Source organism: Trachurus trachurus (assembly GCF_905171665.1).
Source record: "Trachurus trachurus genome assembly, chromosome: 3".
NCBI lineage: Eukaryota > Metazoa > Chordata > Actinopteri > Carangiformes > Carangidae > Trachurus > Trachurus trachurus.
This window is the reverse complement of record NC_139893.1, coordinates 31303652-31329760: the sequence shown is the minus strand read 5'-3', so window position 1 is coordinate 31329760 and position 26109 is coordinate 31303652. Positions and strand designations below refer to the sequence as shown.

General features: G+C 41.9%; 1 protein-coding gene across 2 annotated transcripts; it reads right to left on the bottom strand.

Moving 5' to 3' along the window:
- On the bottom strand, positions 1–22303 carry slc6a5 (solute carrier family 6 member 5; the record flags this gene model as incomplete). Of its 2 annotated transcripts, none has more annotated exons than XM_083996170.1 (15): positions 1–156; positions 1638–1805; positions 4609–4709; positions 7720–7819; positions 8271–8402; positions 11663–11775; positions 11923–12047; positions 13388–13491; positions 13593–13727; positions 16448–16580; positions 17681–17831; positions 19314–19487; positions 19611–19742; positions 20133–20283; positions 21818–22303. In XM_083996170.1, 15 exons carry the CDS (start codon positions 22301–22303, stop codon positions 1–3), a joined length of 2361 nt encoding a protein of 786 aa, XP_083852296.1. The 2 variants fall into 2 exon arrangements, with proteins under 2 accessions (XP_083852296.1, XP_083852297.1); XM_083996171.1 differs by having other exon boundaries at positions 21821–22303.
- Positions 22304–26109: the final 3806 nt, after the last annotated feature.

Sequence of the window (26109 nt, the reverse complement as noted above, 5' to 3'; positions counted from 1 at the left end):
CTACTGATAGGAGCCCAGCTGGAAGTCCTTTGGGGGCAGTTTGAGGCCCAGGGAGTTGGTTCCCAGAGGGTCGATCATGTTCTTGTAGCGTTCTCCGCGGTGCTTCATCAGGAAAGGACCCCAGTCGGGCTGAGGGGAGCAGACCAGCTTCATACGCTGCAGAGAGGAAAAGCCAAGACACAGCGGGTTTACACGGGCAGAGCAGATAAAGCGACATTTCTGTGGTGTCGGAGGAGCACTGAAGGCTAAAGCTTGTGTGTGTAGGGCCTGTGGCAGACGGCAACACATTCCACTAAAGACCCTACGTCTTTAGTGGAATGTGTTGCCGTCTGCCACAGTGTCTGGCGTTGACTCCTCGTGTTAGTACAAAAGCAAACATTTGAAGATATTGTGGCATCTCTTCTCTTGTAGGCCACAGCCTTCAAGTGATAGTTCAACATTATGGCAAATTTGCCCTTTGCCATAATCCCAGTAGTCATAGGTGTATGTTCATTACCTTTAATTATCGCTGCATGTTGTTTTGAGATCTGCAGGGCAGAGACGCCAGCTGCTCAGCGAACACTATGGAGGTGAATGGTACAGGTCCCCTGTCCCTCATCAAACTCATGCACCTGCATATTCACCGCACTATGAAATAATCATGTATAATTTTGTAACATTACGACAAATGAAGCAAATACTCTGATTTTTTTTCATAGTGTGGCAAATGTGCAGGTCACAACTTCTCCACAATAGCGTTTTGGAGTTGTTGGATTGTGTATTTGATGAGTTTGATGAGTTTGATGAGGGACAGGGGACCGGTACCGTTCACCTCCATTGTGTTCACTGAACAGCTGGTGTGTCTACCCCGCGGATCTCAAAACAACATGCACTGATAATTAAAGGTAATTAATCTACTGCTATGACTGTTGGGATTATGGTAATAGGTGAATTTGCCAAAATGTTGAACTATTCCTTTTAACAATATTGTAGTCAAAATGAATGTGGAAAAAGTACAGGTTTGCTATACCAATGCTATATAGATGCAATCACCTAACTTTTATAAAACTCTACATTATATTTAATGAAGTGTTTACATTTCTTACAGCCCTGCTGTTTGTGCCTCCCTTTTCTTCCCTGTCATTGTTAAACCTGTTGCTCTTAATAATTCCCGTGACCCTGATATAATGTTAATATTAATTAAATGCAATGTACAAAGCCTGGGTTGGGAAGTCATTTTGTAGAAATCCCACACGGTATCTCCCACATGTAAAAGTGAACATACTGATAATTATGCATATATTGCAGTCAAGAAAGAAAGGAAATTAAAATGTAAAGTCGGAGGACAGAGTGTGATTGAGGCTGCCGTCAGAGCCGCCGGGGGAAAGAGACATCAGGACAGAAAGTCACAGTCATCATCATCCATTCATCTGAGTACAGTATTTAAAAGAGACCCATCAGACTTGCAGAGAAATCTCCAAATTAATACTCACCCAGCAGCCCGCCTCTCCCTGCTAATGAGCGAATGATGAGACTATTGATTTCTCTGACAGTGTGTGTGTGCGTGGGGGGCATTGTGTATCTGTGTGTGCGTGCAGAGGAGACAAAAACAAAACATACGTGATGCTGTCTCGTCACGCCTTCGTCTCAATTATTACCTCGATTATGGAGCCGGGGGCGAGGTACATCTTAATGACGAACATGATGGGGATCCAAATGACGGAGCAGATTACCATGAGCCAGCCCATAACCATGGACCAGTTGGGGTAGGTGTAGTCCTCATACGTCATCGGCTTCCACTGGTACAGACTCAGTCCCAAGATGCCCTGCACAGACCGGGAAGACACGTACTGTAAATGAGATGCATACTGCTGCAGTGTGTCCATGAGGAAGACATGCTGTTCAGTATAAATTTGTGGTTTTATTAGTCTACAGCAGTGGTTACATCAAGGACCCCTAAAGTGACACAAATTAGACCACAATAGACCCCCATTGGACAAAATTTTTAAGCAAACACCAGAAATACACAAATAGCCTATTTGTTCCGAGACTGAATAACGTTCCTTTTTTTAGTCAATATACGTTCAAATTACTGCCAATGGCTAGCCTGACAAACCAGACTATATTAAAATGTATAGTCTGGCAACGACCGGTAGACCTTGGCTCAATCCAGGGGGCGGGATGAAGGCTGTCTTTCAAACTGCCTCTGCACGCAATAGGGTAGCGCTACGACCAATCAGAGCAAAGAGCAGGATGACGTTAGCCTGACAAGCCAATTAAAATGTATGTCGTCATCGCGTTAAGCCTGCCCAACGACTCTCTAAACAGATAGAGCGCTGTGATTGGTGAACACAAACGGTGTTCGAGACTCAAAAAGTTCCTATGGCTCGTTTCTAGACCCACCTATGGAGCAAATATATTTGCTGCCACTAGGGTGCGTCTAGATTTCTAGGCTAGCCAATGGCTTGAATTCTAGCAAAAAAATTCAAGAAATTCCTGGGGAAAAAATGTAATATTTTTGTCAAAAATAAATTGGTCAAATTTTGAAACAAAGGTGGGGACCCCTTTTTAACCCTCTCAAGGACCCCTGGGGGTCCCCGTACCATACTTTGAGAACCATTGGTCTACAGCTAAAAAAAAACGAACTAAGTAGTGTTTTAGATTGTTACAGAAAAACACTGATGCTTTATATAAGCAACACATTTTTGCTTAATTTGTTACGTGCTGTAAGAAGACATGGGTCAGTGCAGTTTACAGAGTCAAGCCTGTGGAGCTAAAGACCTAATCTGTGCATGTTGTCTTGCATGTTTACAGCACAACCTGCACATTTATAGCAGATTTGAAAGTAGTAGCCATATTTACTTGCAATGGAAATGGCTTTAAAAAAAAAAGGTTAAAACTCCAGCAGCACCTGCAGCATACAGAAAAACTTGTAAGCTGCTTCCGCCCTTCATCAGGGTCATCAAGCCCAAACGCCTTCATCTAATAATAATAATAATATTCTTCTGTTTACTGCGAGTGTTGCTGGATTTTTTTTTTACCCTTCTTTATGCACCCCGGATGCAGGTGAAGCTGTGCCAGAAACCTCCTCTTTGCTTATACTTTGAATAATATAATTATTATTATTCCTTTTGAGAGTCACTGAAAACATTTTCACCTATTCTGGGAGTTTCATCCAACAAAAACATCTGTGGAACATCTTTGTAAAGAGGCACAGATGAATTTGACTTTCATAAATCACTTTCATCTACGTTTCCATAATTGGGGTACAAGTCTGCAAGTTGTGTTGGAACTTCATGACTAAAAACAATATATCTGCATTTGGAATCTTTTGCTTTTTATTCCTATGGATAAAAATGGGTGTTTAAAAAAATATATCCAGGTATCAGCTGTCAACAGATGCTCAGTGTTTGAGTTTTGTTTATTTTTTGGTGTTTTATTTATTTATTTTTCATTTATTTATTTTTAATGAAAGACTGGTTCTGAGATTTTGAAGTTTATCCCTGAACTCTGTGACACTTTGTGGTGTTGTAGTAAACACTGCAGGCTCTGGACACAAACCTAAATTTTACTAGTTCAATGAGAAAAATCAGTGAACCTTCACTCATTGGAAGCTAGAGTGATGATAAATTATTAAAAAAAAATAATTTAAATAGATAAATAACTGAAATGTTTGTAATTTTGGCACCTATTAGGTTCAAATCTTCATTGCTACTGTATCAACAAAATAACTATATATGTTCTTTTTTTATTTTCTCTGTTGTTGCTGCAGCCTGATGTTGTTGAGCTATGTAATGATTTTCCACACTGAGCAAGGACCCCCCATCCCAATTAAGCGCTCTGATTTAAGGACACATAGCTAAAGCCGGTGCACCCTCCCTTATAAACAAGGCGCTGGATGATGAGAATTGAATCCTCCTTGTTTTAGTATGTGTGACCAGACCTGAGGAAAATCCTATCCGTTTCCTATCTTCACAGGAATTTGGCTGAGAATGACTCCACTGAGAAGTAAAGGAAAAGGAAAACAAACAGAGAAAAGGAGGCAGACGGAAATAGATTAGCCTCGGGTTGTGCATCAATGAGCTCCTGAAGGAAATAGGATCTCCCTCGAGAGCAGCAGGATGGCCAGCCGGCCTGAGTGCTGCTCCATTTGTCATCGTCACCCCTGCTTTGGAGCTACAGTGGTTTCCATTAGAATTACTAACATTAACGCTGGCGTGTGTCCAGTGTCCAACGCTGACATGCTGGTAAACACTGGAAGCCGGAATTTACAGCTTCTGCTGCACAGCGCCAGACCAGTAAGTGGCCGTGTCACAGGAAATGTTTTCTCTAAAAACAAATGTCTGTGTGCGCGTTTGCAGCAGCTGAACTGACGCCACACTAACAGTTGTGACATTTTTTGTGAGACACATACAACTTGAGACTTGGTGACATGACAGGAATTGGAAGGAAGAAATAATTTTCTATTTCAGCGTAACAGGAGCAATTTCTCCCCTGTTCCCTTCCTATTGCAAATCAATGAACCTGAGAGGCGACAGTGAAAATGGAAGCTGCAGATGTCCATGCATGCATGCCTGTGTGTGTGTTGTGTGTGCATGCGTGCGTGAGATGAGCAAAAAACAAACATGCCGTCAAAATAGTTGGAGTCACAAAGGCCCAGCAAATTCTCCAGAATCGGTTTGGCTGGAAACCAATCATCATTTCAATGTCCTCGCAAAATCTCTGCAGACCTGCAAAGAAAAACAGAAAAAAGAGGGGAGAGAAATCAAATAAAAGTAGAGAAATGGAAGAAAGTCAGAAAGGAGGAGACACAGAGAGTGACCTGGGTTTAATAAGGTCCCTTCAAAAGAGGGATCAGCAAATTCAATCCATCCATATGAGCGTGTGTGTGTGTGTGTGAGAGAGAGAGAGAGAGAGAAAAAGAGAGAGAGAGAGTGAGTGTATCAGTTTCTGTCGTCCCTGAGAAAAGGCGAGGGAGCAGATGGCTTCATTCCTCTGCCTTTATTGACGGATAACAGTGAGTGACATGAAGAGGCAGAGTCACAAAATCATTTCAATATGTCACCTGTACTGATGCTCTGACAAAACTGAAGGAGAGCCGCTGGCTCTGCTCCTTGGTAACAGCCTCCTGACACACACCTGAGCTCTTGGTCCGTGCGAGACACTTACATATTACAACAGAGGCACCTAGTGGTCACAGTCGGAAAAACAGCCTATACACAACAGAGGAAAGGGCGAGAAAAGGATCTAGAGTTTATGGCAATAGGTGAACATGCCAAAACCTCCATTGTGTTTGCTGAGCAGCTGCCTGATGTCTGCCCAGCGGATCTCAAAACAACATGCACCGATAATTAAAGGTAATGAACCTACCCCTATGACTATAAATGTTGAACAATCCCTTTAACAGTCATCTGCTTTTAGACATGGACAAAATCTAATTGTTGTGTGTTTCACATGTTTTTATATTGCAGCTGTGGCAACTGGTATAAAGATTTCATATTGTATAAAGGTGAAGAGAGATTGTAAATCAGGCCTAGGCTCAAAATTAATTCTAAGAAAGAATTGCGGTTCTTAGACCTTAAAATGAGCCATAAGTACTTCCTGTAACTCTGTGATGTCACAACTATACAGTCGCTGCCCTCAGTCATGCCCTAAATCCAAACCCACCATCCAATATTGGACAATTTTATTTGATTGGTTTGATTGTTTACCCAAAATCTGTTTTATTTTTATCCTATCATTCAGACAACAGTCAGCCAATCAGAAGAGAGACTCAGAGCCTCCTCTCTTCTGATTGGCTTTGAACTGAGAGAACCTTTAATGAGAACTTTAATGAGCATATATTCAAATTCTTTTTACCTTTTTTACAACACGAAGGACAAGAACTCAATGTTTTGTGTGGATTACTTTCACTTCAGAATAGAAACATCATTAAAATCTTCATGGGACTGAGCTTACACCTGAGTCCCATGAAGGGCCTGTGAAAACGGATATACCATCTCTTATGTGGCTCTATAAAGGAGCTTTGGCATGTCTGATAAAATTACCCCGGTGACATCAGACTACAAGTTTTTCAATGGTAAGTCTGCAACAGGAACTTGGGGTGTGGAGTTTGAAAGCATCAAGGGGCCCTTCAAAAGTTGCTATTGAGTTGCAATTCAGTGTTTTTGTGGCTTGATTGATGTGAAGGACTAAAAATGAAAACATACAACAGCAGCCTTCATGCCTCCTCTACGTCGAACTGGAAGAAACATGTGGAGCACATAAAGACAAGTACTCCTAATTTGATTAAAGACGTCACTTTAAAACACAACAGAGGAGGTATTTCTGTAGCGGTGGTCACGGAAACTAGAAATAGAGGTTACAGTTACTGATATTTGATGTTAGGGTTAAATTTAGGCAGAATTCTGATCCTGGAAACAAGACGGTTTTAAGGGTTGGAGAGGACAAGTCCATCCTGGGCCTCAAAAAGATATGTTAACAAAAGCTTGGTTTGTCTGGTATGAACACCTACAGTGTGTCGAGTTTGACTTTGGGGACTTACTGATTTTGGTTCCAGAGTTTTTAAAAAATGATCTGGTCAAAATGTTCCTCTGATCAACACTTCATGACCGGCAGCATTTGATATTGATGATACCCATGATTCCTGATAGTCATAAAGAGCTCTCTGATCTTTTCGCACCACCATCGGGCCTACATTTCCATTTACTGAATGGGCAGATTATTAAATATAACAGTTTGCTGATGATATCTGTGCTTCCCGCAGACTGGACATTCTCTCTTTTTGTCTCTTTTTGGTTTTTAGATCTCTATATGTATTTGAGTATCGCACCAAGTATCACATGCTATCTCAATTCTGTTATATTGTTGTCTGACCCTCAATATAATCACAATAAAGCCACTACTACTAACCAAAAACACTCTCGTGGACAAGTTGTGACCTGCACATTCACCACCTCACCTAATGTAACATTACGAGACTGAGTTGTTTTCAGGGCAAATGCATAGCCAGAACTACATTCCAGACACGGCTGCTGGGCGGAGTGATTTCAAAAGCGCAAGTAGTTCTAAGTATTTGCTTCATGTGTCGTAATGTTACAAAAACATTATACATGATTATTTCATAGCCTGGTGAATGTGCAGGTTACAACTTCTCCATGAGAGCGTTTTGGAGTTGTTGGATTGTGTTATTTGATGAGTTTTGAGGGAGAAGGGACCTGTACCATTCACCTCCATTGTGTTCGCTGAGCAGCTTGCGTCTCTGCCCTACAGATCTGAAAACAACATGCACCGATAGTTAAAAGTAATGAACCTACCCCTACGACTATAGGGATTATGGCAATAGGTGAATTTGCCAAAATGTTGAACTATTCCTTTAAAGACGTCTTGTGTTTTCTGACCTCTCGTGGTTTAACTTCTCATTTGTTGCAGTGACGTTTAGCTGTGCACAGGGACAGCGACACTACAAGTGTCTGACTACACCCATCAGAAAAAAGCCTGAAAGTTTCAACCAGACGTGGCAGATAATTTATCCTGGTACGCTTTTTGATTTTAGCCACCTCATCATGACCTTCCCTCTAATGTCACCCTCAGGACTCCTGCGAGAACAGAAGAGGAAGAATTGCAAGAACAATACTGTGGGATGTAACTAAGATTAGAGCCTCTGGTGAGCCACTAACAGGGCTTCAGATGTCTCGTTGGCCAAAGGTCATGAGACCAAACGGGATCAGCTGTACTCACCATAGAGGTAGGAAATCCCCACCAGCTCGAAGATAGCGATGATCACCAAAGAATAGGAGGCGGCGAATGTGTCCACCAGCTGCAGCATGTACATCCCATTCTGTGTCACACACACACGCAAATAAAATATTACAATACGACAAAAGCAATTAATTTCTTCATCTCACCCCTTTCTTCCCTCCCCCCTCATTTCCCTCCACCTCTGACTTGTCTGTGGTCACATCGTTCACACTGACTTGTACCGGATCATAAGAAATGACATGGATGAGTCCTACTTCAGGCTGGATTTTGCCCTCTGAAGCTGTCTGCGGGGATTTTAATAAGACTCAGCCTTCCTTGTTCCACTCACTGAGTCTGTCCTCTGAAGGCCGCGACTTCACTTTACATGCAGAAATCTGTCGGCTTATTCAGAGGAAGAGTCGTGGAGCATGGGGAGGATGCTCGAGTGCTCCCCTCGCCCACCTCCCCAACCCCTCCACCCACCCATCCGCCGTGCGACGTCAGAGCGTAAATACATAAGATTCTGTGTGTTTCTGTGTCGGTGCCGTTACCTCTGTGATCATGGGGAATCCCAGGATGAAGAAGCAGGCACAGCAGACCAAGGTGAAGAGTGGCTTGTGTTTCCTCAAGTATTTGGGGAACTCATCCGACACTGAGGTTACAATGGTCTCAATGGTGGCAAACTGGGAGGAAAACAAGGGACAGAGAAATGTGAAGAGAAGGCAGGGGGGTGGAGGTACTGTAGAGTGAGTAACAACACAACAATTGGGACAATGAATATTTGATTTTGCTTTTATGCCACAAATTAAATCAAATTATTAATGATAGATATATTTTTGACAGGGGTTTTCAAAAAAAAACTCCTGATTGGCTGTCTCCACTACAGAATTACAGGAAATTGTCCTATCAGGAGAGTTTTCAGCAGCATTTCCACTCCAAATCCTCCAGTCAGCAGGTTCACCTGATCTGAATCAGAGCAGCGGCTGCTGACAGCGCAGCAGCATCCAGTGTTCATCTTCAATTCATCCAATAAACCCATTTTTACAGGCTTATTTATTTATTTCCAAAACAAACAAGGAACGGAACAATGTTCTGACGCGGAGCCGGAGAAGATTTGAAAACAAATTAGTATAAAGAATTTAGACGACAGTGGACGGAGCTGACGGGAGGAGTCTGTCTGGAGATTAACACATGTAACATGATGGTAAAAGGGTCTAAGAGCCCTGAGGACAGCAGTGGATGAATATACAAGCAGACAAATTGAGGGAGGGTGGTAAAGTGTGTGCGTGCGCGTATGATAGAAACCCACTGGCACACAGTTATCTGCCACTTCTCCTTCCTGCTGAGCCCCCAAAACTAATTTCCCGTCAACATCCCAAGCCTATTACCACCGAGCTGCTTCCTGCAACAAAGCCACCAGCTCGCTCCTCAGAGCCGCTGCTGCCAAAGCAAAGTAACATCGTCATTTACTCCTACTGTTGACTTGTGTCTTAATGCGCCGCTGTGCCTTCTGCTCGGCTCACCATCACCGCCGAGCACTTGATGTTTTCTATGGAATTGTTTACAGAGGATTGTACCTGGAGATGCTTTGGACTTTAAGAACACCTCAGGGCCTGATGTGTTTGTTCAGTGAATTTACATCAGGAATGAGCTGCGGCAAGTACGCAGCTGTCACAATTACAGTGTTATGTATGGCTTCTACTGAATAGGTGTCACTTTAAAGCTGCATTAGCTGATTTATGTTTTTGCTGCTTGGGAAAATTCTCAAAAATTAGGTTACAACGGCAAATATTTTGTATTCAGACATCCAGCAGACAGAGCAACATTATCACTCATTCGCAGCAGTTTCTCTCTCACAGTCACTCTCTTATCATCTCCAGTTCGGCCTCTGCCAACTCCTAAGAGGTAGAGATCTCACTCTTCAGCTGCCAAATGTTGTTATTCATTAACTAACTGTTAACTTTCTGTGTCTGCCATTTCTAAAAGTCTACAATGGTCTTGTGTGAGTTGTTTTGTTTTGTTCTTTTTTTTAAATACAAGCCGCACACCAACAAACAAAATACCTGTTACGAGCCAAAACTTTTCACATTGCACAGATACATTTATACATTATTCTTGATGTAAAAGTAGGACTTGATTTTTTTTTTTTTCATTTCATGTTTAATTGATGTGAACGCATGACTTCTCCATAATTATGTGTGAAAGCATAATTTGAACAAACTAATGAGAAATTGCAGATGCTGGTGTAATGACACGCTGGGGACAAACTGAAGTTCACTATCATTTTTTTCGAGTTGTGGGCTTCTCAACTTTTTTGCTCCAGGTCTAATTTCAGGAGCTTTAAGTATTATCTATATTGTATTGTATTGTAGGTATTATTAAGACAGTCGATAGGAGAGTTGTCACCATTACAGCCTATTTAGATTTTTACAATGTCAAATTTCGTAACCACAATGAACTTTGTGTTTCCATAATAAAATATCATTATGAGTGATTTAAGGTCATTATTTTTTCAAGCTTTGTCTCTTTGAGTTAACACATCAGTGTGTCAAAATGTAATCTGTATATTTAGAGGAGCTTTTAAATTGATTATTTTCATCAATGTAAAAGTGGCCCATTACATTATTATTACATACATTATTTTACATTACATACATTACTTTTGTGATTCTTGAGTCTATAAGACGTTAGAAAATGTGAACAGTCCAAGTTGATATCTTCAAATACTCATGTCTGGAGCTCAAATGCTGGAACCACCTTATCTACACTTTAATTGTACTTAAACTTAGAGTTACTTCAGTGTTGTTGTTCCTAATCTTTAAGGACAACTTCATTTCACTCACTCCAATCAGACAGAGCCCCCCCACTCTGCTCAAGTCCCTGGAGGGCCGCGACACTTTCGCTGAAATCAGCTTCAGCGGGTGGTGTGTAGGGTTATTATGTTAATTGGGTCAACTTTTGCAGCATTTAAACATGGTTGGGTGCTGCCGCCAAGTTGAGTGTTTACTCTGGAGCAAAGTAATGTCAAGAGACTCTTGTTTTCTGATAAATAGACTGATGATGATGTTGTAAAACTTGAAGATTTTCACCAACAGAAACAGAAACAGAAAAGGGCAATCTTTAAAGCTCTGTTACTGAATCATATTTACACTGAATCAAAACAGTCACTGATTCTAGTATACTGACTTTTTAATTGTTTTTTTCTAACACTCTGTGGGCATGATTTAATTCAGTCTTAGTGTTCTCATCGCCCTCACCACCTGCAGCTGCTTTGAGAAGAAATGAACCCAGGTTAAACTACAGGGAAACACACAGATGGATGACAGACTTCACTTCCCCAATAATCTACTCTAAAACCCCGGAGTCGTGAAATTTACAGTAACCATTTAGTAACAAGATGTTGTGGAGCTCTTCTGCCCCCAAGTGGACAAATTCTAGTAATGAGGTTTTTTTTGTTGTTGTCCAGATTCAGAGGAAACTGGTGTGACTTTCATCTCTATTATATTGATTTGTTTGACATGCGTTAAAGGAAAAATAACGTGGATTTAGGATCGATTCATGTGAACACTGGAGCTGCAGCTGGACAAACAGTCAGTGGACATTGTAACTGCATGCAGCATCAGTGCTGCCCTGTGTTTCCAAGACACAAAGAATAAATTCAGTTTCCTCTCAGATGGATTAGTGGCTAGCACGGTAGCTAACAAGACACATCATGTGAATGAAAGCTCCTCACAGTTGTTGAAAGGATTTTTTCCTGGTTAGTTAGGCAGGGCATATTTTAGATTTTTTTTCACTTCAACCTGATTAACCTGCATTTCCCACAATTTTGAAGTTTTTGTACAAGCTAAATTCCTGAATGTCACACATGAAAGTAGAAATACAACAACACACAGTCATACACACAGAGACACCCACACACACACATCAAAGGAGTTGCATTTACCATAGTATCAAGGCCAAGAGTCAAGAGCATGAGGAAGAAGATGATTGCCCAGAATGGAGACAGGGGAAGTCTGGTGAGAGCCTCTGGATACACCACGAATGCTATGCCGGGACCTAAAACACACACAGAGAGAGACTCATATGTAAATGAAAATCCACATACACTGACTCCAGCTCAGGTTAAGAAGATTAAAGTCGTTGAGGTGTGTGTCAGTGAGCAGTGGCGGCCTGCTGCTCCGGCCTGCTGGCTCTGTGTCTTACCTTCATCGGCCACCTTCTCTATCGGCACCTTCAGCTCGTGTGCCATGAAACCAATGACTGAGAAGATGACAAACCCAGCAAATATACTGGTGGCACTGTTTGTACACGACACAATAATAGTGTCCCTGCAGGAGAAAAGAGGAAACAGAAGAAATAGAGAGAGAGAGAGAGAGAGAGAGAGAGAGAGAGAGAGAGAGAGTATGAATGAGTGAGTGTTGTTGTGTTTCAAACATGAAATTGTCATTAAACAATCTTTATGCTCTTTTATTTAATACGGTACATCTGCTCTCGTGTGTGCACACAGATAAGAGATACAACACTGCCCTCTGGTGTTGAGAATGAAAACTGCTCTAAAAAGACATTTACAGAAGGTTTTCCACAAGGGGTGCCCTTCTCTGTGCTGTAAAGTGTTTATTCACCCACTGAAAATTAAGATAACAGATAACAAGTATCCCATACAATTTGTTTTGTTTTATGTTCACACCTGTCTGCTACACGAGGAGTATGTGTGTGACCACATGAACTTATGTGATTCACATGTGATTTTTCACATGTGAAAACATTTGCACATGGGAAACATGTTGTGAGCACATGTGTAAAACATGTTACCACATGTGGAAAATGGGTTCACATGGGAATTCACATGTGATTCACATAAAATTATGCCAAAATGACATGATTCCCATGTGCAAATTTTTCACATGTGAAAAATCACATGTGAATCACAGGTGAAATTCATGTGTTTTTTTGTAAGGAGATGGGGCTTTTCTGGAGGTGTTTTTGTACCTATATCTCTGTACATGACTGCAATATACTGTAAATAGAAAGCCACAGAGGACAGTGTAGATTTTGTACTTACATCTACACATTTTCTACAACACAACAACAAGGCTTGAATTAATGTTTTATGTGACTGTGAATTCTTAAGATAAAAAAATATCCACTGTCGAAGAGATGTAGATGTTTTTCAGTGCTCCAGTGTTTTGCAATGAAATATCTCAGCTGTGTGTGCTCTGATCTGATCTGACAACAAGGTTTCAGAAGTTACATCATGACACCAACCAACACTCCAGGCACGAGCATAAACTCATACTCTAAAAACACTAAAGTTTTTGATCCAACCACACTTGTGTTTTTCTATATTATTTCATTCATTTGTTGAGAATCTGAGTCAGATACAGTATTTAACAGCTGAACATAGAAATCTGAAAGCAGTAACAGTTTTCTATTGTTTCCAAACAGAGGTGTTGACCAGTCCAGCAGGTCTCGTCTCGCTTTATATCTGACCATACAGCTGCTGGGCCACAGTGGCTCCAGTGTCAATGAGAGAAATAAAGAGAGGCTGAGCTGCTCCTGCAGAGACGTCCATTTATCATCCACATACAAAACTACACATGTATCATGTGCCTGTGGTGACAGTTTGAATTTGTCTGCCAGAAGCATAGTTTACCTTTTGTGTGTTTACCTGTAGCAGTTATTGTGGAACTTATTATAAGAAGAGAGAGTGATGAGGCCTCCCCAGGCGGCCGACAGAGAGAAGAAGATCTGAGTGGCTGCGTCTTTCCACACCTGATAGAGCGAGAGGGGAGTGAGCTGCAGGTAAAGAGCAGGAAGAGGGAAAAAAACTTCTTCTTGCTGTTTACGGTATGAAGTGAGAAAACATCGGGCACCTTTGCATCATTGAGTTTCTCCCATTTTGGCGTGATGAAGTAGAGGATGCCGTCGAAGGCCCCAGGGAGGGTCACTCCTCTGATCAGGAGGATGACAAGCACCACGTAGGGGAACGTGGCTGTGAAATAAACCACCTGAAGAGACAGGACAAGACAGAAATGATTGTTAAATACAGCAAAACACTGTAAACCAGAGAGTGAAACTGATTTTTTTTATAAGTTGTTTGATTCCATGTTTTTAACACAATATACACTACTCACAAAAAGTTAGGGATATTCGACTTTAGGGTGAAATTTATGGAAATTGTAAAAAGTTCATGCTACAGTTATACTATATAAATTATATCTAAGTAAAAATATGGAATGGTAATTTCTTCATCTCAAACAATGCATTGAAACAAAAGCTAACAACAGTGGAGGGTACCACAACAAAAAATGTCAATGTCTCAATTAGTTGTCATGTGGCCAAAGGACGTCCACTTCTCTGCCTTTCTGTGTCTCTTCCAGTCTCTGTTAAACCTGCTGATGACACTCTGTGACACTCTGAGCTCAGTGGACACTTCCCCCTGACAACGTCCCGTATAAAACCTCCACATGTCCAGGTATGGTGGAGTGTAAGGTGTCATCTTGGTCTCATGATGTCAGAATGTGAACAGCATGATGAAGAGGACTGTTTCAATACAAACTGTCACTGAACCACAACATTTGTGGTCGATTCATGAGTCAAACACTTGGGATTGTTATGTTATAAGTACTGAAACATGTACATTCAAAAAGCCGAATATCTCTACATTTTTGTGAGTACTGTATATTGCAGTGAATTTCCTGAGGCTGTATGTTTTGGAGAGATTATTTTCTGAATGTCAGCTCTTGGAAATAACATTTGTTTTGAACCAAAAATGGCTAAATTTACATGAACAAACCACGAGACACAACCTGAAGCATCGTAACTCCCTGCATGTCATGTCAATGACCAGCAGGGGGCCACACAAGACAAGAATAGCAACTGAATTGTCTCTAACTCCTGGGCCCAGTTGTTCAAAAGGTGTAATCTGGATAAAAATTATCCGGATTTTGAAATCCCCTTTTTTGCTATCCAGGATCACGTAATCTGTTTTACTTTTATCCCAGTTGTTCAACGCAAAATTGGATTGGATCAGTCTGATCCAAATCCAAATTTTCAAGATTACCAAATCCGGATAATGAGTGCTCTAGATGGGACTGTGCATCACACTGAAGGCTGATTGGTCTGTTAACAACAGGTAGAACAGCAGCATGATGTCTCTCAAAGTGTGTTTATTTGAAAACGGAGTGTATTGTTTTCTGTGCTCTTTTTTGTTTCTTCAATGTCTTTTAAACAGCCAGACTCCATCTGGTTGGGCTGTTAAAATAAATTTAAAAAAGCAAATATACAGTTCATTAGTGAAATTGTGAATATTTCCCCATGTGTTTCAAATTCAAAATTCAAACTTCAAACTTCAAATTTTAAAATTCAAACTTCAAATTTCAAAATTCAAACTTCAAATTTCATTAAATTTAGTTTGAGGAAAAGTAGTTGGGGAAAAGTTTTTCAGTTGTAGAATATTCAAAAGTTAACATTATTTACTAATCACTGTTGTGGTTTAAAATTAGGTGCAAAATATAAACCAAGAACTGTATATAATACTACTTTATGAATATTGTTTATTTGACCAGTTTGAATTTAACTTAAATCACATTTTGTTCCTGTAATCCCCCCTGAATCCACCCAACTGCTGGGATCAGAATAATCCTGATTTTTTGGATCAAAGTTATCCCGATCCTACTGAAAAGTTTTGAACAACACAAACTGAGGGTTTTATCCAGATCAAAACCAAGATTGGATTACGTGATCTAATCCGATCTCAGAATCCGTTTATGGTTTTGAACAACCCATTTTCAAGATTTGATCCAATCCATTATCCAAAATCCGATTGGATTACCTTTGAACAACTGGGCCCTGGATGTATTGATTCAGGATGAAAAGTGTCTGCCTCTCCAAGCTGACTTTCCTCCAATTAAGAGGAAAATCCCCAAAACTTTGGCTCAAACATGGCCACCACATAGAGTGAAATTCAGGCTCTGTTTTAGTGAAGCTATAGCACTGATCTTCTCCACCTTTTTTCTGTAATTTTTCCTTCCAACAAGAAAATAAAAAACGGCTCCTCTTCAGGCAGCATGTGTGTCTGGCAGTGAATAAAAAAACCCCAACACTGCTTAGACACTATGGTGCTGCTATTCAAAAAGAAAATCCTATGAACATTAATTTACAAGTAACATTAAATGAGTTTCCTCCTCACTTACGTTTACTTCATTTTAAAGGTACAAATAAAATGTTGATATTCAGCAAAGCTTTTCCAGATGAGGTACAAATAAAACTAATTTGAGTTTCTGGGTGTGGTTTTGTTTTGTTTTTTTTAATCTTGGATCTGAATCTTGAATGAAGCAGTTATCAGTTAGTTATTATTATTTTGTAATGTTCTACTTGTAAGAATATTAGTAATGCATTATTTGTAGCTTAATATGTCATTTTTTTGCTGATGCTGGGGCCACAGGCAGGACATAGGAATAAAAATCGACTAACTAAATTAAAACTAACTATTAGAAGTAAATTATCAGCTGTTCTTCAAGAACTTGTTTGTGAGGGCTGCTAGATTTAATAATTAAACATCAGCTCTTCCTTCACTGAACCTGCAGATCTTGTACATCTCCCATCTTACCACTAGGTGGCACTTTCATCACTGAAGGAAAAAGTGAACACACCTCCGGTTTCTGCTCTGCAGCTGGTGCAGAGGTGCAAACAGCAGAGATGAGAGGATTTGTAAGTGATGCGTTACCTTCCCTGATGACTTGATTCCTTTGGCTAAAGAGGCGTAGACGATGACCCAGGCCAGGAAGAGGCAGCCTGCCAGAGCCCAGCGGATGTCTCCTGGAAATTCAATCCCTTTAGAGATGTGCAACACATTGTATCTGCAAGGGGGATTCAAACAGCAAAGCTCAGTGCAACGACCACTAAACAATACATACTGAAAATAATGACTACATGAATCTGCATGCTGCATGCTGCAAGTTAATTTCAGCAGGAATTTCACTTGTTAATTTCTAGAAGATGTGATGAAGTGATCCACCAAGAAGATTATTTCAGTGTTTTCCAACACAAATAAACTGCATTAAATGTCTTATTTTTCTTGATATTGGTGCAGAACTTATTCTGCTTGACACTGACTCTCATTTGTGGTATATTTTGCATTTTGAAACGTTTGTTCTGTTCAGCGGCAATTACCTTTACACTTGTTTTGGTGTTTTTCTGTGTTAAATTCAAAGATACCTCCTGCAGATCTAAAGTCTAGATACATGGGTCTGAGGAAGCCTTAGTGGAAGAAGAAAAGACATACTCTCATCATAACCAAGCCTGGTCCTACTGAACCTTTTGCCAGATGAAGCTGTTGTTGACCTAGAATGTCAGACATCTATGAGAAATGATCAGAGGTCTGAGGGGACTGTCCCGATTTTTACATTATTCCTTAATTTTAATTTTTAAATAGAATATTGCCCAAATGTTTATAAAGGCTATTTTTATAATGAGGCCTCTTTTGAAAGTCTTTGTAAAGATAATTTGGCCCAGATGCTGAAAAATTGAAGTCAGGTTTTTGAAATTCTCCATATCTTGTGAAAATAAACCTTTTCTGAAGTGGATGAATTGAACTTGGTTTACCAAAGTTTAGGTTCATAAAAAATAGTGCAATATATGAGTGAAATAGCCTGATAAATGTTTAATAAATGCCTAAAATGAGATTTGGTAAAATCAGAGTGGAAGCATCAACTGCTTTTTAGAGGCCTGCTTTGAGGCCTTCTGGCTGCGGCTTTGGGCCAAGTAACAACATTTAAACCATATTTCTATTCTGTAGTACTGAAAATATTCTAATAGAAATATCCATCAACTTCAGCAGGTAAAAGAAAAAAGAAATTTACACCTGTAACCTAAACCGTACAGGTGAAATTTTTGTTTCTGTAAGTTGGAAATTCTACTTTAAACTGGTGTTTTGTCTTCACCCAGAGGACTGACTCACTTGAAATACTCCTCACTGGGGCTGACGTAGGTCTTGTTGCCGTCCACAGTCATGTTTAACAGTTTGCTCAGGTTCCCCACAGCATTTGCGGACAAACAGAAAGTGGAGTTCTTGACGGAGGTGATGTTTCTGTCCCGCAGGATGCACGAGTCTGTTCCAATCAGAAACCAACACACATCAGCGGGGGAGAGACTGGCAGAGTGCAGCTGTGGGACAGACTTTACTGTCCACTCAGGTTTTCACACTGAAAGCAAAGCGGGAGTGAACAGATGGATCTGATTTATAGAAAGGAGGAGTGACAGGAGGCTGCTGCAGCAGCGTGGAGCCTCAGTGGGAGCTGGAGTAGACTTTGTGCTTCCAGATATAAAGCCAGATACGCATGACAAAAATTATTCTCTGCCTCATTTCGGATGCTTCGATAAGAAAAACTACTGTGCTTTTGCCAGCATACAACTAACTTAAAATCAAATGTGCAGACAACAGAGTTTTTTTTTTACTCACATTTGTTAGAGTGTGAAAATGTGGGAAAGGAACCCTCTGCTCTACATCCAAGACAAAATACTTTACACACCAACACGGATATAACATCCTGTGTATGGTTCAACACAAGAATCAAAGCAGCCACTATGACAGAGAAAGACATGTCTCTGCAAAACTGACATTTGATTCATGCAGGACACTGCCCCCCAAACATGACCACAGAGGTAAACAGAGATTATAGGGCGAATAAAATGCATTTTGCAGGGCTTGTGCATAATTGTTTCCAATCCACTAAACATGCAAATTATATAAAGATAATAGAGTTTGCATAATTCGTCTAATACCTGGTATTTAATTAATCATTTGAAATGTTAAGATTCTTATATTGCACATCTTTCTTATTGCTGATTTTGTGATTTTCCTCATTCATAAGATTGAGAGAGAGAGAGAGAGAGAGAGAGAGAGAGAGAGAGAGAGAGAGAGAGAGAGAGAGAGAGAGAGAGAGAGAGAAAGGCAGAGAGACTACAGTGCTGAGTGGTGGCTGTGGCAGCCAGCAGGGGTCAGTCTCGGGCTCACTGCAGCACTGCAGCAGCTCCGTCTGTACAGTAAATTTGTCAAGCAAGCAGTTTTTTGTGCTGAATTCACAGAATCGCCAAAGGCTAAATTTTACACAAAACGAGCGCGATTTCGATTGTTTATTCGACGCAGATCGACGTCAACGCGCCTCGAGCGCATTTTCTCACATTAGATGTTGTGATTTTATCTCCAGTTTTATTAAGATCAGAGAATTACAGACTGATCTAGCTGCACAATGCAGATTTAAATGATTTTTTAAAAAAGAAGCTACAATCTGTCTTTATAACACAAAATAAGAGTGAATGTGGAGATAAATAAAGAAAATATCAAAGTGTCTGCAAGTTGAGGCCTTGTTCGTGTCACCGGCCTCTGTCGTTAACAGATTAATGAGTTGCTCTGGATGGAAAGAGAGTTTGAGGGTGAAAACACCGCAGAGATCACAGGTCAGGATTCATTATAGTGCAGGACACCTCGGCTGAGGGAGGCATGACGCATTGCGCATTGTGAAGAGAGAGGGCTGCTTTTAGTGTGTAACTGTGTGAGTGTGTGTATGTGTGTGTGAAGGTGTGTGTCTTACCTAACAGCAGCATGTCTTTGTCCTTACATTCCACCGTGTTCCACTCATTCCTACAGTTAGCCCATGGCAGTGAGCCCTTCAACGAAGCGAACAGGTAGTACAGTGTCCAGCACATTATAATGTTATAGTATATGGCTATCAAGACAGATATTATCAACATGGCAATCCCGCAACCTAAAATAAATAAATGAGACGAAATATATAAATTACTCTTAAGAAAAAGTGGAGAAGTCTTGATGAGAAGACATGAGTTTTATTTGTGAATTGTCCTTCAGTGGATTAGCTGTGGCAGTTTACCTTGGAGAGCTGGGATGCATTTCCACACTGACACGGGGCCCTGGCTGGCAAACTGGCCCAGGGAAACCTCCAGCAAAAAGATAGGGATCCCAGCAATGCCCAGCATGGTCAGGTAGGGGATCAAAAAAGCTCCTGCAAGGGAATTAAACAGCAGGATGGAGAAGGCAGCTTACAGAGCCAGGACAGCCTGAGACTAACAGCAGCAAACCAACATAGTCCACAACATCACATCATCACACCGACTAATGAATAGAAAACAGAATTTAACCCATCTGAGCATATAATAATAATCTTCATCATTATCAGCTCTTATTTTTTCTGTCTTTTTTGTTTCAAATCAACTATTTTTACTTATAAATTATTTTATTTTGGACAACTGGTTCAAAGCCTATAAAGGGAAATTCAAAAAATAAATAAACAGTCAGAAATAATTCAAAGCCTTGTTTAATAATAATAATAATAAAAAAAAGCTGATTTTTCGTTTGTCTCTGTCAGGAGTTAAATCTGGCCCTGAACTCTTACCTCCACCATTTTGGAAGGCGAGATAAGGGAACCTCCACACGTTTCCCAGTCCCACCGCATAGCCAACCATGGACAGAATAAAATCCATTTTATTGGTCCAGTTTCCCCTGGCCTTATTCTCATCTCCCGACTCATCGTCATCATCTTCAGCCTGAGAGGAAGAAACACTCGTTCAATCTCCAAAATAAAATCCACCAGCCTGTACTCACAATATTCAATCATTAGGAGAAACAAAAAACACACACAGGCCAAATAGAATATGAAGCAGGCAGCGACAGGCCCACAGCTCAGAAAATGCTGCTTTTAGAACAGTGTAAAGACGTATATAGTGTCTTTTTTTCACTGGTCAAATTTGGATTTTCTCACATGTTCATTTTGTTCATATCACAGGAGCTCTGCACCAAGAAACTGACCTATAAGTGAATTTACAGGCCTGCTATCAGCAGTAATTTAACTGCCTGACATGACAGCCAACAATCTTACAAGCTAGGACAAAAAAAAAAACCTTGTGAAAGACCCACTGAGAAAATGGAGACAATACTAAATAATTACAGCTGCACCACAGGAGGATGTTATTTTCTACACGAGACAGCATGGAGGTTGACATATAATAATAACAGTACTAAACAACATGCATGGGAATGTGTGTATGTGTGGGTTGGGGGATGCCCCCGCGGGGAGTGGAAGCGATCCGCAGTCCCTACAGTGGTGTCTATCAGCAGGATCACACCTGGGCTTCTGGGCCATACCAAGTGTCTCTGCTGGGAGCAGCAACAGCGAACACCGCAAACACCGCGAGAGGAGGTAATTAACCTCATCTTTAAATCGTGTAAGCTAAAAAAAGAAAAAAAAAGAAAACCCAAAAGAACAAAAATCATGCTTACAAATCAGCCAGAAATTTACTTTTAAGACACTTTAAGAGAATACGTGGTTTTATTTTGTTTCCATCTGATTTGAGCTGCCATCACACTGATTCATAAATAACAGGCTTCCCCGGATATTTAGCTGAGATCAGCGGTTTTAAAGTTTTGGCCAGATTGGTGCAGAGGGAGCAGGACTGGAGGCTGCGCACAGCAGGGACGCCAAATAGCTCAGAGTCCAACCAAAATAACCCATTGCTCATTAAATGCAGGGATCAGCTTTTACTTATTTTGGTTCTACACATTTTTAACGAATAAATTCAGTCTGAGTTTAAATGAAGCAGCGACACGTGGCCTCATGGGGACTTGAATTCTGCCCGAACCATGAGGAGGATAATTGAATAAAGGCCACATGCGCTCAGATAGTTAAAGAACAATTCTCTCTGTTCTGGCCTCTTCATGTCTGCTCCTCCTGAGGCCATAATCCCAGTGTGAAGCCACATACATCCACTGACTGAGCTCGGACGTATAGGCTACAACATGAACATTTTTAAACACATCTGTGCAGCAACACACGCTGCCGGGAAATCACATCACAGCTCAGCTCAGCAGCAGCTCCCGCACACATCAACGGCGCTGGTCTACCGAAGCTCCGCGTGGCGCTGGGAGCTCCCCCCGGGGGGGAGCAACCTTTTCCCTGCTCGGAGACAGCAGGTTAATCCAGGCATCTGTTTTTTACCAGCGACACAGGGAAACATCCACACCGCACACCGCTTCCAGACCAAACGCTCTCCGTTAAGGAAACGGTTCATTTAGCTGACTTACCCCCGCCACGGTGCCTGGCTGAACAGACGTGTTCCCATCTGTTCCCAGTATGATGGTGGTCTGGCTCATAGCCGTCCAGTTGCCTGCGGTGTTGTTCTGCTCCGCGGTGGCCCGCAGCGGGTCGCCGTACTGGGCGGACCCCCCGCGGGCCGAACCTGCGGAATCCTTCCTGAAGGCCGAGTTGGCAGCAACGGATCCGGGGACCGCGGGTGGGTTGTTTTTAAACGTCCCATACGCTTTACTGGAGTCCGGTTCTTTAATTTCCGTGGGACAAAAAGTTTTGCTCTCGTTGCAGGGAGCACCCGGCGGCTGAGGTGCCGGGTGATGGTGCGGGGCAGACGGCGGGCACGGAGCAGAGTTGTCCGGTTTGTTTGCTGTAAGTCCCGCAGCTGCGTCGGGCTGCTGCGCCGGGATGTAGCCGGTAGGCGCGCTGGCGCTGGCCGGCTGTTTGGCCATGTCTCTCTGGTCAGAGAAATCCTGGAACATGGGGGAGTGACAGATCAGCAAGACAAAAGGCAGCAGAGCGACACACACCGTGAGGAAGACGAGGAAGAGGAAGAGGAGGAGTGCGGGAGGCTGCTGCAGCCCATCTCTGCTCTGGGACTCAAAATACTCAATTCTCTTTCTGCAACGTTTTTCTGCAGCATGCTCTGGCTCTGGCTGCTCTATAGTTTCAGCTCACAGTCTGCCGGGTGTGCTGGTGTGTGTGTGTGTGTGTGTCTGTATGTGTGTATGTGTGTGTGTGGGTGTTGGAGGGAGGGGGGTTGCTTTGCTTCTCCAGTTCTCGCTTTCTGCAAGATTCTTTAATTTTACGCCCCATTTCCCCCTCATGTCATTCAGCCACACACATCCACTGATTTTTATGGGCAATAGACAAGCTGCTGCGGGTCTCTCGGTGGCTCCGCTCTCCCCGGCAGGCATGCAAGATCACCGGCGTTACAGCAGTGAGCGGACCCGGGGCGGCGGAATTACAAATGATTCCCTGAAATTTAGCTTTGAGGGGGGCGGGAGCGCGACTAGAAAAGCCTCCAGACTCTAAAAAAAGAACGGGGAGGTTATTTAAAAAAAAAAAAAAAAAAAAAAGACACTCTTGATTGATTAATGCTCAGTTCTGCTGTTAATTAGTGGGAAAATAAGTGAAAAACGGCACCTGGCTGTTATCGCCTTTAAACAGAAAAGGAATAGCTTGAATAACTAATCAGAAAATAAGCTAAAAAATGATTTCAATTTAACTTGCTGAGCCATTCAAACTTTTCAAAATTCCCAATTTAGACATTTGCAAGAGTAAAAAAAAAAAGCTGAGTGGTGATAGGATGAAGTGAAGAAAGTTTCAATGCGGAGACGCAGCTGATTTCAGCACCATGGACAGAGCCACTAACAAAACAACTGCCTTCAAAAAAAGATAGAAATACAATAAAGTATATGAGAACAAGTTCCTAAAACAGATGAAAGTGCAGGTGGAAAAGTAAAGAAAGAGTTTTCAGAAACTTACCATTTTTGCAAAGCTCTACTGGCAGGCGTGAAACAGCTGTAAAAAGACGAGGAGAGGACTGGAAGCGGACTGGCTGTAGCCGCGCAAAGCACCAAGTGCAAAGCTTTTCTATGGCTCCGTGGGAAAGAGCGGAGTTTGCGTCAGTGCGGAGCAAGGTGCCCTTCGCGTGACATTTTCTTGATAATAGGAGTTTGATAAATCATTGGCCTTGGATTCGGATTTTTAAAGGGACAACCGGAGCCAAGACGACGGGGGCGCGTGTATGCGTGGATCGTGTGCGTTCTGATTACGCACGGTGCATGCGTGAGCGCAGGACGGAACTCTTTCAAAGCTGATTAATACACTTGTCTCCAGGGATGTGTGAGATGCTCTCACACCTACACACACACACACACACACACACACACACACACACACACACACACACACACACACACACACATGGATGCACCACACAAGGCATGCAGGTCGCTTGGGTTAAAGATCTAGGTATAGGCGCAGACTGGAGAGGATCTGACTGCTGCATCACTGTAAACACCGGTGCAAATAGCGATAGTATTGCACTGTGCTGAGTCGTGTTTTTCTGGTACAGTTACAATTACAGTAGCTACTCCAGGGAAAGAGGCATGTGCTGCTTGGGCTGATAGTAAAACTTTTGCTCTTTTATGTAATCATCGTTTTAGACTGAAAAATGAGAGTTAGTTGTAAAAGTGTCTGTTTTAATTATTAGTCACAGACCTGGGTGGCGTTAATTAGGCTATAAATATATCATATAGGCCACATAGACACACCGTCACTACACATGGGCCTGCAAACTATAAATTGAAGAAGTTGTAGTGAAATTGATTGTGTTCTAAAAATGGCCTGAACTATAAATAGTTTTTCCACTTGGTGGGTTTTACGCACAGCTCCTGGATCCATACGTTCCTTTGTGCGTCACCGATATAGGAGCGACGATCAAGTTTTTAAAAAAAAAACAGTGGGCGAGGTCTTTGTGAGGCTAGTCATTTGTTCAGGTCTTACGCAAGAAGGAGGCCTTTTTTCCCCCTAAAATCACGTGTGACAGGAGGAACCGGAGCCAACCACTGGAGCCGGGACTGGAAGCAGTGACAGCGGACAGGAGGGGGATAGGTAGCATATACTGTAGAGTGTGAAACACTGCATTGCGCATATACCATTGTCCAAGTATCCCATTAAATCCACCACATCCAGAGGCGCAAGTCGTGACTGAGGTGATTTATCCAAAAACTGGAGACACATACGCAGCCTCGTTGGTCTCATCAGATCAGAGGAGAACTTGTTGATAGAAACAACATGTGCTCAGGCCTCGTTAGAGAAGCGACTCGTGCACGAGCTGAGGACAAAACACAGAGACTAACGTAGACAACACAGCCTATAAAACACACAAAAAACCAGACGCACATACGCTGGGCTAACACAAGGCTGGGGGATTGGTCTTCGTTTCAGTTTTTCGCTGTGCAGCAACATTGAAATGTTTTATCTTTAATACAGCTCGGGCCCACTCGTCTGACCGACTGAGTCTAATCTCACCGCTGACAGTCCCAGAAATGTAATAGCCAATCAGTTGGGCGTGCGCATCGTTGCTTAGCAACCACGTTGTTCAGCTACGCGTTCATTTGGGGCAAGCGATAAAACCAGGGGGAACATAGGCCCAATAATAATAATAATAATAATAATAATAGGCCTAATAATCATAAAAATAATCTATGCAGTTTGGCTTTTTTTTTTTTAATCACTCATCTATTTAATTGATGCTTTCATCCTATAGAAAACATTAGGAACATAAGCCTCGTTTTAGCTGTTCAGTCATGTGATCGGCCCGTGGGGCAGGAGAAGTGTCGACCATTAAAGAGCTACATGGTTTAAAATTAGACCTTCATGTTTTTTTTTTAATCATATTATAGGCTAGTCTAATATGCCCTCATTCATAATCTAAAAAAAGAAAGAAAAAGACATAGGTCTGTGTTTTAATACAAACTAAATAATTCCTTAATTGCTCAAGTTCTAATTTCTGCTATTGTGAGGCCTCGTTAAAAAAAAAAAATCACGTGGCTCGGAATCGAGCTTGTGCTGATTCCTCCACAGCTGAACGGGTGTGAGACAGCCTCCCTGCCAGGATGAGTGTGCTCACACCGGGACACAGAGCGCCGCTCAGGGCCGCTCACTCATTATGCGCGCTGCGCTCTCTCTGCTTGTAAATCTCCGTCCGCTGCAGATAAGAGGCTGAGGCGGCCGCTGCCTTGAGTTTAATTACATTGTCAACAGAGAATAATTGTAATTGATTTCTGCTCCTCTTCCCGTTGAACACGCGGACTGACACTGCTGCGCGCACACACGCTCACACACACACACAGAGCGCCAACACCAGATTTTAAATGTTTCGTTGTAAGAGGTACAGAAAAGCTCAGAGCTTCACACTCGCACAGCAGAACAAATGCCATGCGTCACAGCAAAGAGTTTCTATTGGTTTCTTGGTTTTACTTTTTTAATAAATCATTTCACAAAACAAAAGGTGCAGAGGACCATCTTTACAAAACTGCTCGTTTCATTTACCCAGACTTTCCACTAACCATCTGAGCCTCAGATTCCGCATTTTATTTTCGCCAAAGTCCAGCTCGTGGAGCTCAAACTACCCGCTGACGGATACGGTTTCAGTGTCTCCTCGTGCGCGTTAATTACGTGAGCGCGAGTAATTAATTGATCACTCCCACTGTCGCCGGAGTGATAAGAGGCCACATCCATCTGAAGCGCCTGGAAAGCAGAGATTCAGAGGAGGGCG